At 36.3% G+C, this 17988-nt stretch overlaps 1 protein-coding gene across 1 annotated transcript; it reads left to right on the forward strand.

The window, feature by feature from the left end:
• The first annotated feature begins 882 nt into the window (after window positions 1-882).
• LOC140827581 (uncharacterized) lies at window positions 883-5580 on the forward strand. Its single transcript, XM_073190307.1, has 9 exons — window positions 883-1464; window positions 2016-2052; window positions 2133-2211; window positions 2334-2379; window positions 2454-2552; window positions 3600-3668; window positions 3750-4089; window positions 4187-4341; window positions 4685-5580. Exons 1-9 carry the CDS (start codon window positions 1036-1038, stop codon window positions 5420-5422), a joined length of 1992 nt encoding a protein of 663 aa, XP_073046408.1. The 5' UTR covers window positions 883-1035; the 3' UTR covers window positions 5423-5580.
• The last annotated feature ends 12408 nt before the right edge of the window (window positions 5581-17988 follow it).

The raw sequence follows: 17988 nt of genomic DNA on the forward strand, positions 1-17988 counted from the left end.
ATCAGAACAGATAATTAAATCCCAACGATGATTAAGAAGTTGATTAGCGTCCGGGTCCCCACAAATTTTGTGTTATATCGATGAGATTTGATCGAATCCGTATTTATCGGGACCTCGTTATTTATTAACGAGAATGTCATCACATTCCCTAACTGCGTTAGGACTCAGATTTCCCGGCCTCCTTGGTGGGCTCAGACTTTTAGTAAACAAGGTTGAGGAGATCAGCCCAAATGGAGATTCATGGGCTCGGACACATGAGTTCAGGCTACTTATTATATGATTGCGCTCGATATCCACGCCCTTTATCTTCAACAATGAGGTCTGGCCTTAAAGGATTAAGGTTAATTTTAAAATAAACTTGAATTCGCCCATATATATCAATTTTAGGTGCATCAAAGTTGTTCATAGTTTGTGAGTGCTGAAATTTATGCATCTTAGTGGAACTTTCTGTATCTGGAATGAAATTGGTGTGGAGACAAGTTTCCAAATTTATCAAAATATTTTTTGAAATCAAGTTTACTGCATTTTGCGATTTTCACTTAGGTTTTAATTTATTATTTTTTTTCAAAAATATAGAGTAAATTAATATTTACAAATGACAAAAATTTGTGTGAGACCGTCTCACGGGTCGTACTTTTTGAGACAGATATCTATTTGGGTCATTAATGAAAAAATATTACATTTGATGTTAAAAATATTACTTTTTATTTTGAATATCGGTAGGGTTGGCTCGTCTCATCGATAAAGATCCGTGAGACATCTAACAAAAAACCTACTCTTACAAAATTATGTTGGCAACCGTATTACACTAAAATATCAAAGATTCGAAGACCTTGTGGTAGCTCAAAAAAAAATCGGTGTAAAGAAGCACTAGTTGGCTCGAGATGGTTGGGTAGATCCGCCAACTTGTCCGAAGAACGGAGTTTTCCAAACTGTACGTGATACGGATACGCTTGTCACATAAACGACGTCGTAACGCAGTACTACCAGACCTAAAGTAAACGAAAAAGGCAAGCTTTAGCCTTCCCCATTACCATGGGCAAGGTAGCTGGAACCGCCGCAGCCACGGCGGAGCTGAAGCTGAAGAAGAGGAAGAAGAAAGGACGCCCTCCCAAAGCTTCTTATCTCCCTTCTACCCCTACGAAACCAATTAATTATGTGGCCACTCCATCCAGCGACCGCCGATCCGCTCGCCGGAGTCAAAGTTTGGACAATTCGAATGAATTCTCTGACGAGGATGAAGACGAGAGGAAGGAGAAGAAAATCAAGCTGGTAGTTCGTTTGCCTGAATCCAATGAGGAGGACATTGATCAGAAGCAACAGAATAACAGGCGCCGTCCGCGAGATTATGTTTCGGGTTCTGGGTCGGATTTCGACCCGAATTCTGATGATCAGGAAGGGTCGGATAAGAAACGAAAGATTAATACCGTGGATCGTGGATCTAACCATGCCGATTCCATGCAGGTCCGTTTTTTATTTTTTCTTTTTTATTAGAAATGAAAATTAAAGGAAAATTTAACATGGGATTGAAGATCTGAAGCGGGCGCTTTTATTTTGACTCGGTCAAGTCTGAATCTTTGTGTGCTGGAAAAAAAGGAAACACTTATTTAATTCAATTTCCGTTTGCGTGAAATCTGGTTTTGTTTTCCACGTTCCTAGCTTTTAAATGTTTCACATATCATGATAGATTTATTTCTATTTATGTATTTCTAGAGCATTTTTCCTCGAAGAAAGTTGGATTTTTATTCACTTTGATAAATTGGTTTGATCATCAATAATCTTCTTCCTCGTTTAATTGCAAGTATGTTATGGAGATCATTGATTTAGTAAAGGGTAGTCGTTTTTAAAACAAATTACGTGTATATTACCTATAACTAGCTGGTGCTTCAGTTTTATTTACTTATTCTCCCCAAGTCCTTCTCTCCTTGACTTTCATTGATGTCTTTTCTTGTTATTTGTTCAATTTTACCACTTTGCTGGCTTCGAAGTAATCGTGCTTTTGTTGATTGTTGCAGGAAAAAAAGGTTTCGACAGTGACGGAAACTCTACATGGTTTTAATCACATCCACACCCTTTCTTGATTGCGTCTGTGTTTGGATTATCTGATTGTGAGCTTTCATTTTCATCGACAGGTTCACCAATGGATTATTGTCCCACAACTCCTTTGCCAGACAGAACAATGTTGGTCTTCATTCTTGACAGGCTCCAAAAGTAAGTGCTTTCTTGTCTACCTGTTCTGCTTGCTTAGAAACTTGTTTCTTCTTTATATCGCACTTTTCTTTTTTCCAATGTTCAGTTTGTCAGTGTTGGTTGATTGGATGGATTTACTGCAGGAAAGATATTTACCGGGTGTTTTCTGAGCCCGTGGATCCCAATGAGGTGACGGTACATTCAAAGATTGATTAAAATTCTGGGTTTCTGGAGGGGCTGATATGGAATGAATTTTCTTGCAGCTACCTGATTATGGTGAAATAATTGAGCACCCTATGGACTTTGGAACTGTGAGGAACAAACTTGCCGGTGGAGCTTATAAGAATTTGGAAGAATTAGAGGTTGGTTTTGATTTAGTTGAGCCAATTTCTTTTTGGACGTGCCATGAATAATCTTTTGATCTACAGATGAATTTTACTTGTTATATGAGTTGGTTGGAAGTATTGATGTGAAATATGCTGAAATTTGCTTAGAATACATGTCTACTACAAAAAGCAAATACAACTGATTTTAGTTATTTCAAAAAATTTGTTTTTGGGCCAGAGGACCCTAAATTCTATTTCTTGGTTATCACCTTTTTATGGATATTGCTTGATGAAGCGATAAGACTTAACAGCTTACTTGATATTATCATTTGACACAAGGCTAATGTGTTGACTTAAATAATCAAAGTATCATTTAAGATTTTTGTGAAGAAGCTCGATAATAGTATCAGACATCTTGAGCATTTGATGGTGGCTGTGTTTTTGCATTGTACTTGCTAAGCTCTGTCTCTGTCATGAAATGATTCTGGTTGATGAACATAATCAATGTGAATGTACATATCCCAGGATAATGAGAAAAACTATGCTGTCATGGACGATTAGTTAACAACGGAATCCCGACCTTTTATCATCTTTTGGACCTATATTAGGCAATAACATGTTTGGACTAATAAATTTGAGGCCAGGGATGTGAATGATTTTACCAAGATTGTTGGAATCAAAGAACATACTACATGTGATAGTGCAGCTGCATGGTAATGCGAACCAATTGCGACAATCTTGCCATTTGCTTTGTTCCACTGATAACCCTTTTTTCCTCAGTTTATTGTTAACTAACTATTGCATCACTGTCTTCTTCAAAAAAATAAATAAATAAATAAAAGAAAAAGTTATCGTATCACTTGTACATTTTATCTTTTAATTTTTTTGATTTTATGGGGATTCAGATAATAGTGCCTGACTTATTCATATTCTATATCTCCCCTCAGTTTGTTGTTTTCCTTGGAAGTTGTAACAAGTATGTAATTTTGTTATTCTTGGTCTATCTATCAAACATTGATATCTTAGAATTCTACGTGGAGATAAATCACTGCAATTGATGGTGAATTTCCCCTGCATTTGCAGACCGATGTATTTCTGATATGTTCGAATGCCATGACGTATAATGCTCCAGACACCATCTATTATCGGCAGGTTTGCTGAGTCTTCATCAAGCTTTGTTTGTTTCTTCTGCATAATTATCATGCTTTATATCTGAATCATGAAATACATTAGGCACGATCTATCCAAGAACTTGCGAAGAGGGACTTTGAAAATCTGAAGCATGAAGGTGATGATGGTGAACTACAGCCCAAAGTAGTGCGGAGAGGAAGGCCACCAAGCAAGAACCAGAAAAAGCCTGTTGATGCATCTCCAGTAGATCGTGTTAGTCCTGATCCTTCTTCCGTTGCCCTTCTTGGTTGCGCAGAAGAAAAAATAGTTGGGTCGAACTCTTACAATTTGAGAAAGGTACCGACACCTCAGAGATTTCGATATACCGCAGATCCTTCAAATTTCCGCTCTAGAAATGGTGAAAATAGCTCGGAATGGTTATCTGATTGGAGTGACTTTCCAGGTTCACATTTATATATGTGATTTTGTCTGATCGTAGTTGCACGATTAGTTGATTCTGTTGGGAATGATTAATTCTTCTTTCTGAATTTGTATTGCAGCCTCCATCTTACGGGCTGACATGAAGTACGGTAACAAACAGTTTACAGTGGATGAGAACAGACGTGATACCTACAGGAAATTTCATCCACTGTCTTCGGAAAATAAACTGCCTGTTTTGTCCAACACCTTTGGAGAGTTGAAGCAGTTGGTGCCGGTATGTATCTCAAAAATTTATAATTTTAGTGTCTTCTAATTGGCAATCTCTTGGAGATGGGAGACACTTCTATGTCAACAGTTTTCCTTGTATCTAGGTTTTCTTCATGCATGGCTGAGGGACGAAACTAAGAGAGCCCCATTTGGAGCCTCAGCTTCTTAATTTATGATGTACTCAGTTAATGCATTTGTCGCTATGAAACTTGTGACATTTGACTAATGAGTACATAGGAATTTCTCACTACATATGCTCTAGTAAAAAATTAAAACAGTTATGCACATCTTCTCCATCGACCTTTTCTATTCTACCTTGAAGCTCCCTGATTTCCCTGATGAACTTGTAGGTGGGCCTGCACGAACCACTTGCTTATGCGAGAAGCCTGGCTAAGTATGCTGCAAATCTTGGGCCTGTGGCCTGGATAATCGCATCAAAGAAAATAGAATCTGTGTTACCTTCTGGGATGCAATATGGTCCTGGTTGGGTTAATGAGAAGATAACACCTTCACAACCACTGTGTCCTTCATCCGAGAAGGAAAAATCATTGAGTAATGCAGCCAGTTATTTCAACTCTAGTAAACCTGCGACACACTCAACTCGTGCAGTAATTTCGGCTGTTGAATCCTGTGCTTCTGAAGGAAAGCTTGAAGCTGCGAGTAAACCAAAGAGCCAGAACGAGCTAGTTGTGCTGGGTAAAAACGTTTCTATAAAAACAGAGTTGCAGACTCCCGAAAACCCAATGTATCAATCCCACAGAAATGGCTTCCATGGAATGTTCGGATATGATCTATCTGCAGTGACAAATCCAAAACTAGGGATGTATCCTACTCAAATGTTTGAAACAGAGTCAAGAAACGAACCTTGTTCAACTCATTCATCATCTACGAATCATGTCATTTTAGAGGCGGCTAAATTAACTGAAAATAGGAATACTTCAGCAGTAGTTAGTCAAACGGCACAAGGTATAATCAGACAAACTGTTTCGATTCCACCGGACTTGACCGTGAAAGTTGCAGCAGGTTCGCCTAATTCTAGCTTACAGATTAATTCGCCCCAGCAACCCGATTTGGCATTGCAACTCTGAGTATTGGATTTACCATTTTTGGAAGATGCTGCTCCTTGTATTGTTAGCGGTTGGAGCCCGACGAGGGGTTCGTTCGTGGCTGGGGGTGGATATAGTTTTATTAGTTGAAATCATGTAAGTCTTACTTAGACGACTTGAAGGAGAGAATATTTATCTGCTTATATCATGTATGTTATTTTATATTAATCGAAAGCAATTCCATATATTCTTTTGTTCCCGACAATCATAGGTGTCTAACGAATCAACTAATGATTTAGTTTTTATTCATTTTTTATGTAAAAACAATTTTTATTTTAATAATATTTTACGATGTAATCTAATTATAATATTTATTTTATTTGTATACTCATGCAATCTTAATAGATAAAGTCATTGAATATATAATATGTATAATAAAGTCTGTTTATCAACGTAAGATTATAAAACTCATTAGGAAGTGTATTGTATATTGTAATTTGGTTCTTAGTCGATTCAGCCGCCTAAAATAAGGATGAATGTTATTCGGGCTTGAGACTACCATCTGTAATGTAACGCCATGTTTCACTGATAATGACATGAAGATGTTCATTCATATAAATAAGTGCTCATTTGATGAAGCATTAAACAATCATTCTTCAGACGTTCCAAATTGTTATCACTTATAAAGTTAAATATTATGTAGTTATGATTGTATAAAATTAATCCTTTGAACCAGGACAAAGTAGAGGCTCTCCATACTATAATGAACTTTGATCCGTTTACAGATTCTATTGAGGTTCATTATGTGGCGATGTTGGATGTAATTTCAAAATACGTAGGAGTTAATGCATTGTAGTCGGAGATTCACCACTCACCCACGGATGGAGATTTCATATGTGATCTGATGAGTTACAAGTACAAGGAATCTCTGGTCAAAGTAAGATATGTGTATTTTGGAAAGAGGTTTACTCAATTTCACATACTATGTCACTATTATTACTTAAAGATACACCACATCGTTATCGAATTCCTTTGCAACTCTCGATATACTAATGCTTGCAGATTCGATAGGATATATGAGCTGAGAAGACCGTATTGTATGTTATCCTTAACTTAAGATTATTTCAAGCACTATCAGTGATACCGAAAAGATCATGAGGCGATGCTAATAGATGCTCTTATCATGATCTTATGGGTGCAATTAGACTTGAATTCTGACGTTCTTGATCAAGTGGTTGATAAAAAGAATGCGGCTAATTAGGGTAAGCCACACTAGAAACAAATGTTGTTCTGAATCACATGAAGTTGTTAACCTACGACTAGCTATATCTTGAACCTTTGAGGGTCATATAAATATTTGATTCTGTGTTTCCATTGAGATAGTCAAATTGAAGGAGTTGAATTTGGCGACTATAGTTTGATGAAAATTAAATAGATTGCTTATAAAGTAGTTCATAAGTTGATTCCATGTAATAAAAGTTGTGAAAGTTAGCTTAATGGCTAATTAAGTAAAGATAGTGAAATCGTTTATTTTAGCGAAGGAGATTACAAAATTGGCAATTGCCAAAAATTGATCAATGAGAAATTTTTTCCATCTAAATTTTCATTTTTCATTATGTGAACGAGATTTGTACGCTAGATAAATAGACACTATTTGATTATCAATCAGAGTTATGATGAGTTTACGTTTATTTATTTAATAAATTTGAAATATACTAATTAATAGCAAATTAGTAGTAGTGACTACACATATGCAAAATTCTCGTTGAACATTCTAGAATAGTCTATAATGGATTAATTAATTAATAACTAATTGAATAATTAAATAAAAATATATTTAATCTAAAAAATATTTATATATATATATATATATATATATATATATATATATATGAGTGTATATGTATATATATTGTATTAAAAGTGGAAAATAATTTAATGATACTTGATATTTTAAAGGTTGGGAAAATTATAAATGAGATTTTTTGAATAAAGAAATTACAATATATTGATATAAGAAGAGTCTTGATTAGATCAATAATTAAAATTAATAAATATTTCATTAAAATTTATATGAAATAACATAACTTTTACTATTCTAAAATGCGATGACGTAATTCAACTGAATGTAAATTTTAGAAAAATAAAAAATATTTAATTAAATTATTTTAATTGCATTAGTTAAATGCGGTAGACATGTTTACATGTTTAAAATATGGTTTTCTATTAGAATGCATAAAACAGTGTTTTCAAGTGTTATTCGAGACGTGACCGAGAAACGGATACCGAAGATCGTGAACGAAAAATATTTTTATTAAATGATTATTTTTTATTATTTAATATATGGTATACTTATGGTGTATTTTTGAAAATGTTGTCTTTTGAGTCATTTTTATATGTCGAGTAATATTTTAAACCAGTAATCGATTTTTGACGAGAACAAAGACTTTTTGGAGGCTCGGTTAATGTTTTCGAAAATTTTCCTAAACGAAATATTTTTCCTACTTTCTAGTGGGCCTATTATACTAAAGTTATTGGGCTCATTTGTCTACCTTATTACTTATAACCAAAGTTGGTATTCCCAAGCCCTAATCCCTCAATCACATGCCTCAAGCATAAGAAACCTAAGGTTTCTCCCCCAGCAACTGAACACGCACCCACCACTCACGTTCAAGGCTTCACCCACCACTCACGTTTAAGGCTTCTTCTTCACGTGGAATTTTGGAAGAAAAACACAGCAAAGGTCTCCCCAGTCTCTCCGGCAATGTTTCCTTGCGTCAAGACTCATATATTCGTGCGTGAAACACGTAAAGGCATGCCTTATTCCTTCTTTTCTCATCATTCATGCCATAATACGAGTGATTATAATTGTTTGCATGAAAATCTGATGTCCCCTCTTATATTTTCGTTTTTGTGGCTTATACATGGAAAATTTGCATTCTTTTGACATGAAACTCATTGTATTGATTATGCACAAGGAGCTGTCACCTTAGGGATGATAGGGGCTCGATTTAGGGGCTGTTGAGGGGTCCTACATGTGGTTGTCAAGGGCTGGAAAAGAAGGGAAGAGGGATGAACGAAAATTGGGTTCTAAGGGAACCTGGGTTTCGATTTTTGGTTCTTGAAAGGTGCAGGCATGAAACGTCTGCCCTTTTTTTATTGCTTTAAAAATACTAGAATTTTTTTTTACTCATTTTCGGCCATGTGCACATAAAATATTTTACCCTTTAAAATAAAATATCAACTAACTAGTATTTTAAAGATCAAGGGAAATAATCATAAAAATGAAATCGTCGCATGTTTTACCAAACCTAAAAATCAATAAATTTGAAAAGTATAGCACATACTAAATCTCTAAAAAATCTCTCAAAACATAAATAAATAGTCTTAAAATATTTAACGTAAATCATGAATCATAAATCGTAAATGCGGAAAAGTAGAAGCGCTGGTCCTCGGGTTGTGTGCACCTTCATTCCAGTCAAATCATCCATCAAGACCTCTCTCAAACTCACCTGCATCCATCACACCTAGTGAGTCTAAAGACTCAACAAACTATAATCTTTATAACAAGTAATACGTATAAAACCACATGCAACAGTGAAAATACTTTTAAGTAAAAATAACTTTTCATGACATGCATAAATAAACATTAACTTTTTCCTTTTTCCTCAACATGACATAACACAAAACCTTTTTAACATCATCATAACAATTTTCCCTTTCATTTTCTTTTGTTTAATTCAGATCGTTAATTGTGACTTTCCTCAACCTCAAAAGTCGATGGATCCATCTACATGTAACCACAGTACTGGGCGGCGGGGACATCAACGACACTCTCACCGGTCAACTGAGCCTTGGCCTATCCTCATCGAATGGAAATACGATCAGTTGGGGCTCCTCTGGGGCCTTCTCCCCTAACGATATTCTCATTCTTACCTCAAACCTCATATCCTCAATGGTGTCACTGGAAATACAATCGTCGGGCTCCCACCAGGACCATAACCCTCACGATATCTCCAACGTAACATCATTATAGTCACAACTACTTCACTTCCTTCAATGTTTTACATTTTCATCACTTTATAAAATCATGCATAACATAACATTTTTTGTTTTTGAAACAAAGCATGCAACATGTCTTTTAAATGTCTTCCTTAAATCATAAAAATCCCATAGACATTTAAAAATCATAATATAATCATGACATTCCATAAACATTTAAAAATAATCATAATATCATAAAAACAGCATTTAGAGCACTGCCATGATATTTACTAATTTTTTAGGTGTAAAAAGACCGTTTTATCCTTGGATTTAAAATTCTTCAATTATGACTTTTTCTTGAATTCATTGACTCTAACATGTCCCAAATAATTATCTAAGTCTAAATTAATTTTTCCATAATTTTATTTGGCTTAAACATTAAAATTTTTCATTTATCTTTAATTAATTGTTTTGACGGTGTTTTAATCCCGAAAAATCCCAAACTTTAATATAAAATTCCTAAATTCAAAATTTAGTCTTTTATATTATTTTAGCCCTTATGAACCATGATTGACCCCCGTGAGCCGTTTTTCATTTTTTTTGTTTAAAAACCCTAATATGACACATAAACTTCGACCCCGAGCCATCTTTCGATTTTCTCGAGTCACCCCCGAACCAAGTTGATCCAAACCTTGACCAACACCCTAGAGTACCCTACTGGACCCTTAGATCCGTTAGAACCCATACCAAACGCAGAAACAAAAGCCCCCACTCCCCACCTATGCTGGCCGAGAGTTGCAACAAGCAAGGACTCTAGTTTCTTGTGTCTAGGACCTATCTAACGAGCCCAACCCCTGAACCAACACATTTTGCACTTCCCTAGGACCCTTAGGACTCGCCCCAGTCCAGCCCCTGAGCCCTGGACCGAGCCCTCATTCCCCTGCAAGTCGCGCGCCTTGCACGATTCTGTGCAGAATCTCGGGTAGGAGTCCTTGTGTATCAGGACTCCTCCAAGCCCTCAAACCCGAGTCATAGCTTGGCTAGGACTCTACTCTAGACTCAACCAAGCCCCTAGCCAGCCCTGAACCCAAGCCAAGGCTAACCCTCCCCCTTATTCATGAAACTCGAACACTTAAACCCCTTGACAGCAAATCGATTTTCCCTTGCTTCCTTTGTGTTTGACTTGAGTTGCATGTGTGCGTGGGGCTCTAATACATATAAGAACTTTTCTTGATCATCACTTAATATCATGGCAGTCCCTTCACGCAAAAGAACAAGATTTCGAACCACACTTCATGAGTACAAATCATGCATGGATAATATTTCGAAAATATCAACATAAACATCATGCTTTCCATAATAAAAATGTTTAAAACAATATTATGATGTGATGGACGAGAAAAGGAAGAATTATGGCGTGCCTTTGCATTTTATACGCACGAATTAACGTTGACGACGAAGAACGGCGATACGGAGGACCCAAACTCGATTTCCCTTGAAGCTTTCTTGAAAATTTCCTCTTCAAGTATTGAATGCGTGTGCTGTTTGGTTGAAGAGTTTTGGAAGAATAATATTCAGAAAAGAGGCATGAATATGAGTAGGGTTTTAGGTGATTAACATTTTAAATAGCTAATTAAATTACTAACTAGGCTTAGGCCTATTAACCCACTAAATTAAGCGCATTAGTGTTAATTAGGATTTAGTAAAATATTATCAAAGTTTTTGTTTAAATAAATTTGTGAATTTATAATCCGGGTTGACAAAAAGCTCACATTTTTATTGAAAAACCCACACCGATAAAATTTACGTCCCGACGTATAAAATCACCTCAAAACCCCTTATTTTCAAAAATATGAAAAACCATCAACTATATTTTAAACAATTAAAAATAATTATTTAATAAAAACATTTTACGTTTTTCACCCTCAGTCGTTCCTCGATCGCAACATGAATATTCCTTAAAAATACAATTTTATGCATGATGATAATAAAATCCTATTTTACAATTCCTCCCCCACTTAAATAAAATTTCGTCCTCGAAATTAGAACTTACCGAATAATTTTGGATATCGACCCTTCAAGTCCCTCTCGGTTTCCCAAGTAGCTTCCTCTTCCGAGTGATTCAGCCTCTTGACCTTGACCATTGGAATGACTTTGTTTCGTAATCTTCTTTCTTGCCTTGCTAAGATCTGGACAGGTCTTTCTTCATATGTCATATTTGGAGTTAATTGAAGACGTTCGTAATTTAGTACATGTGACGGATTCGACATGTACTTCCGCAACATCGAAATATGGAACACATTATTATCTCCAGAAAGTGTTGGTGGCAATGCCACTCTATAAGCTAGATGTCTCAATCCTCTCCAGAATCTCAAACGGACCTATAAATCCTGGACGAAGCTTGTCTTTCTTGCCAAAGCGCATAACCCCCTTCATAGGTGCTATTTTCACATATACGTGGTCGTCTACTTCAAACTCTAAATCCCTTCGTATTTTGTCCGCATAACTCTTTTGTCAGCTTTGTGCAGTCTTCATTCTCTCACAAATTTTGACTACAAGCTCGGCAGTCTCTTCAATCTCATCCGGACCAATATCTCTTCTATCCCCAACCTCGTCCCAATGAATAGGAAATCTGAATTTGCTTCCATAAAGTGCCTCAAAAGGAGCCATCCCGATTAATGATTGGAAACTATTATTGTAGGTGAACTCCATTAGAAGTAACTTTGGTTCCCAACTGCCTTGGAAATCAATAACACATGCTCGCAGTAGATCTTCCAAAATCTGTATCACTCTTTCAGACTCACCATAGGTTTGAGGATGGAATACTGTACTGAATAATAACTTGGTCCCCATCACTGATGCAGACGTTTCCAAAACAATGATGTGTGAGGGGACCGAGACGCTAATTCATTTCTTAATCATCTTTAGTAATAAATGGATCAATTAAATAAACTGGGTCCAATTTTTTTTTTAAATACATAAGTGCGGAATATATGATACTCAATCTTATATAGACATCAAGAGTAAAAGTACAAGTCTTATACAAAATACATTCATATCAAACTAAGGTTCAACAACTACATATCCAGTGCTAAAACCAATTCTACTTCTGGGTCCGGATCTCCACGCTAAACTTGATCTCTCATTCTCTTCTTGACCACGATCTTGTCCCACCTATTGTCATGCACACATACAAACACAACAACAGCCGGATAACTCCGGTGAGAATATAATTCCCAGTATAAACAACGTATATATGCAATTCATATAAACATATATAAAAGCATATAACACTTATCAATAACATGTATCAAAATCTGAAAGACATGAGTCGATATAAAATGTAAATCAAACTCTTTGACTATTAATCTCTGAATCGACTCTTTTCTAGTCTAGGGATCCCGGTTCCCAGACGTTGGCACATTATATCAAATATCTGCAATAGGAGTTGATCTACTCCTAAGAACATCGATATAAACCAAACATCCAGTGTCTTGGCAACTCTGCCGAAGTCTTGACACCTCTGCAAAAGACTCGTTGTCAATATCTATCTTCTATTCTCTACTTTTCTATAAATAAATAGAATAAGCATACACAATCAATGAATTCAAAGGTATTAAAACAATACAAATAAGTATGTGGTTTTGGGAAAACACAAGTCGAATCTAACTCGAGTCGTATCTCCCGGTTTAACATTGATTTATACCTTTCTTTTTGTTGATCTGAAGAAGTCGAAGTCTTGAATTCGAAGTTGTCAATAATCAATCTGTCAATGACCTTCAAATATACAATATCACCATTCAATTCATTCAAGACATCTCACTCTTATCAAATTCTTACGGCATAACGGTACAATCTCGAAATACCGGCAATACAATATCAATAGACATCAATCTCAATAATTCATAATCAATCAACAACATCATCTGATATAAAATCTGTATAATCTCAATTGAATCAAATCTGAAAAATAATAACAATTTCATACGGTATTTGTTCTTCGATCCGGTTTCCATTATACAATGTCTAATATCTCAAGAACACCGAATATCAATCAAACTCTGATTCTTTCAATACCACATTTTCGAATCATAAAAGAAAGTATTAAAACTTAATACTTATGAAGCTCTTGACGAGAGGAACACCGTACTGAACTCGGATCGAAAATCAATTGGTTGGATTGTCCAAAATCACAAGGCTAAGGAGTGCAAAAGCTTGAGGATTTCCCGGAGCTTCCTCAGATGGTTTTTGTTACAATTCTGAAGGGAATTGCTAAATTAATATATATATATATATATATATATATATATATATATATATATATATATATATATATATATATATTTATATATATATATATTTTTTTTACTTATTTATATTTATATATATGTGTATGTATTTATATATATAAATATATATATATATATATATATATATCATGCATGGCAAGAATAGGTGGCTCCCTCTTGGTGCAGCACGTCTCACGCATATGCGCGACCTTCCCCGACGCATATGCGCGAGACCTACTGTCTCGGCATATAAACAAACATCTTGCTCGCTGATAAGGATAAAAAATTGTATATTAATTTAATGTTTTATAATATAAATATATAGTTTTTGTTTTATTAAATGTTTAAATATTATATGTTTTATAATAAATTGTCTAAAATATAAGTTGTTGTGTAATTATAAGTTTTTACTATTTTTTACAGGTTCGATAAAACAAGAATAAACTTGACGTTGCAAATGTGATTAAGATGATTCTTGGACCTGTAGAAAGTTGATGTTAATATCTAGAATATTGGTGGCAAGCATGAGATAAAATCTTCTCACAAGTGTGATCAAATTAAGCAATAATAAAAGTTACCAAAGAAGTGGCAGTTTTACCATGCTCTAGTATTTTGACCATATCTCTCAAATTACTTGATCAAATGGTTAAAAAAAATACCACAATTCAAACAACTCAGATATCTATGTAGAACCCGATTTCAGTACACGTATAACCCATGCATCTATTTAAATTATTAAAGCATTTAATTAATTTTAAAGGAGCTTTAGTCATGCATAATTTATGTAAATGCACTATTTTAAATTAAATTATGTTATGTGATGCACGTGGAAATGTCTTTCGAGTTTCATGTTTCAGGCGATTATTCGAAGCGGGATTGAGGAAAAGACCCGGGGACGATTTTGGCAATTTTAGAGATGGTATTTTATTTTAAGTTTAGTTTGAGGGTATTTTAAATAATTTAGTGAGCTTTAGTATTTTTGAGCCTAAATGTTTAGTTAGTGATTTTCAGAGTTTAAAACTTTTAAAATTTAGTATTTTATGAGATGTTAGTAGTTTGAATCCTAAATTTTATTATTTTGAGAGTCTTTGATTTTAGAACTTTTAAATTCTAGTATGGTGTGTGCTATATTTTAATTAAAGAGTTTTATTTAAAGATGAGTAAGGATAGTATTTTAATTAAATTGTTAGTTGAGTCAACATTTTAATTAGCATATTGATTAGCATTGTTATTTATTAATTAGCAAATTTTACTCCTCCTAATTATCTAACACACACACGCACACACACACTCTACACACACTAGAAAACGTAAAACACACACTCACACAATACAATTCAAAATTTCATTATTTTGGAGAGAAAAAGATTAGGGTTCTTTGCAAAACAGCAGCCGCCCCTTTTAGTCAATATTCCCGGCGATTTTCGTTGGTTATTTTCAAGGAAAAACGGTGCCACGTTCGTCCCGGATCAACCTCGCTCCTATCTCCGCTTCGGTGTCGTCTTTCGGTAACGTTTGATATCATAAGGCACGTATATTCTGTTCTTGCTGTGTCGATCAAGTCATATTATGCGTTGCGTTGATTTTTATGCGTAAAAAGTTATGTATCATGTTAGTAGTTTGAGCGGGGTATAGATCGGATCAATTTCGAGGGCAAAATGTTAGATCTAAAACTCGTTTTTGCTGTCTTTTCAAAAACTGCGATTTTTCTGTTCACATTTTGGGAAAACTTTCAACGGCAAAAACGTAGAACTTTTCGATACCTTCGATTTGATATAAGGTACGAGATTTTTGGACGAAAAATGAGAGAGTTATGATATTTTTTGTGTGACTGCTCAAACTGCGATTTCCAGAAAATTTGTATTGATACGTTTCTTGAAGTTTTATGTTGCAGGCTTTGTTGGGGGCTCGACCGGTGATTGTTGCTGCGTGTAGGTACTTGCTTATGTTGTTGGGTCGATCACTAATGGTTCGCTTCGGGTCATTGGTCATCTAGTTGAATCAAATGTCGTAGGAATCAAGTTGATGTCAAAGACCGTATTTTGGTTCGTATGAGTTGTAGGGTGAACGTCGTCACGTTGAGGCAATTACACGAGTTTAGTTCACTGCTATGGTGTCCTAGGATAGTCTCGAGTTGTGGAAATCTTGTGCCGTTATGTGTTAATTAGGAGACTAAGTATTGTGTAAGTTTTTCCTCGCAGGTTCAGAAATACGTAAGCACACGGACCCTTACCCGGACCCCCGCACGGGGTCCGTGCCTTCGTTCCCTCAGCAATGTCTAGGACCCGAGTGTACACGGACCTCCACACGGACCCAAGCACGGGGTCCGTGCCTCTACCCTTTCCGAGTACTCCTTTTACAGTATCTACACGGACCCTGACCCGGACCCGGACCTTTAGACGGGGTCCGTGCTCTTGCTTTTCTACACACACCCCATACAGTATCTACACGGACCCAAGCCAGGACCCAGACACGGGGTCCGTGTCCTCCTATTTTTGGGATACATTCTCTCATTCACTTTGGAATTTGGTTGAGGTTTTAAGTTAAGGTTTAATATGATGTTTTCATGATCGAGTCATGGGAAATTTTAGAACGTCCCAAGTGTTGATTGAACTTAGGGGTAAGTATGATTTTTACGTCTAAGTTATGCAAGTTAAGTATGCAATTCCATGTTAGTACGTCGCAGCAACGGCCCAGTCGAAGTCCAACGAATCCCTCAACGCCTAGTAAGTATGTTGACGTGCAAGAAAATGTTTAAGTTTGGAGGTATGCTAATTGTCTTGTGACCAAAGAAAGTTAAGGATTGGAAAGCGTTAAGTCATGAACGGGGACCAATCCGCCCGTTAAATTATGAACGGGTTAGATCGTGGTTGTGAAGCGTTAAATTATGAATGTGGATCAACTGGCCTGTTAAATCATGAACAGGGATCTTATGTATGCGACAGTGGATACGTCCCTGTCAGCCCAGTACTGTGGTGTGTCTGATCAGGCGTTTATCATGTTAAGGGTCACTTGCTTTGAAATATCCTCCACGTAAAATTATGCAGTTAAGTACGTTGAAGCATGAAAGCATGTTTAAGAAAAGTTTATGTTCATGGCACGTCGTAGTATGTATGTTCAAGTTCAAGTTTATTTCAAGTTGAAGTTTATGCAAGTCAATTTAAAGTTATGTATGTCCTATTTTAAAGAAGCATGCGATTTTTATTATGTAGTACTCGTTACTTTCAGTTTATACGTGTTGAGTTTTTAGACTCACTAGACTTGATCGATGCAGGTGAGTACGATGAGCAGGAGACAGGAGGTGGCGACCAAGGGGCAGGCTTGGGCTGAGCGGCAGGCTAAACCCGAGGACCGCAAGATTATGTTTATGCAAACTTTTAAAATACTCTGATGTTTTGATTTGAATGTGAGACGAGTTGAGACAGCGTTCTTTTAGCAAACTTTTATTTGGTGATGGATTATTTTAAAGATATTTTATGTATGTTAGGTGACGACCGTACGGATGTTTTATTTGAATAAAAATTTTTATTTTTCCGCAAATTTCAAGTAGTAAAAGTACGGTACGTTACAGTTGGTATCAGAGCGGTGTTCTTGTAAAGGGTTACGCCTACTGCCAGTCGCAAGAAGCTCTCGAAGTCACACCTCAAGTCTGTAAGTTTTAAAGTTTTGAGTTATGCTATGTACTATGCATTAAGTCATGATTTCAGCATGTATATGTTTCAAGTTCAAATTATGTGCATCTTTTGATTTTGGTATCATAATCATGCATGTTGGGTTTACGTGTTGGGTAATTATTGGAACAGCATGCCCCCTAGACGTGAGGTTAACCGAGAAGATAGGGAGGAGGACAGAGAGCCTCGAATCGAGGAGAGGGCCAATCCTCCACCACCTCCACCACCCGACATGCAGGCCCAGATGATGGCCGGAATGACTCAGTTCTTTGCCCAGTTTATCGGTAACCAGACAGTGGCTGATGCAGGGGCGAGACCCAGAGCTGAGGCTGTCTACGAGAGGTTCAGCAGGATGCACCCAGATAAATTCTCAGGGACGACGGACCCATTGATAGCAGAGGGATGGGTTAAATCCATCGAGGTAATCTTCGATTTCATGGAGTTGCAGGATGCTGATCGAGTGAGGTGCGCTATCTTTCTACTTCATGGGAGTGCAAGAGTTTGGTGGGAGAGCGCATCCGTGATAGTTAACCTACAGACTCTCACGTGGAATGGGTTCAAGGAGGTGTTCTACTCCAAGTACTTCACTGAGGAAGTGCGTACGAAACTGATTGGGGAGTTCATGACGCTACGACAGGGAGATAGCAGCGTAGCTGATTATGTG

Source organism: Primulina eburnea, chromosome 3, assembly GCF_022965805.1.
Source record: "Primulina eburnea isolate SZY01 chromosome 3, ASM2296580v1, whole genome shotgun sequence".
In the NCBI taxonomy this organism is placed as follows: Eukaryota; Viridiplantae; Streptophyta; class Magnoliopsida; order Lamiales; family Gesneriaceae; genus Primulina; species Primulina eburnea.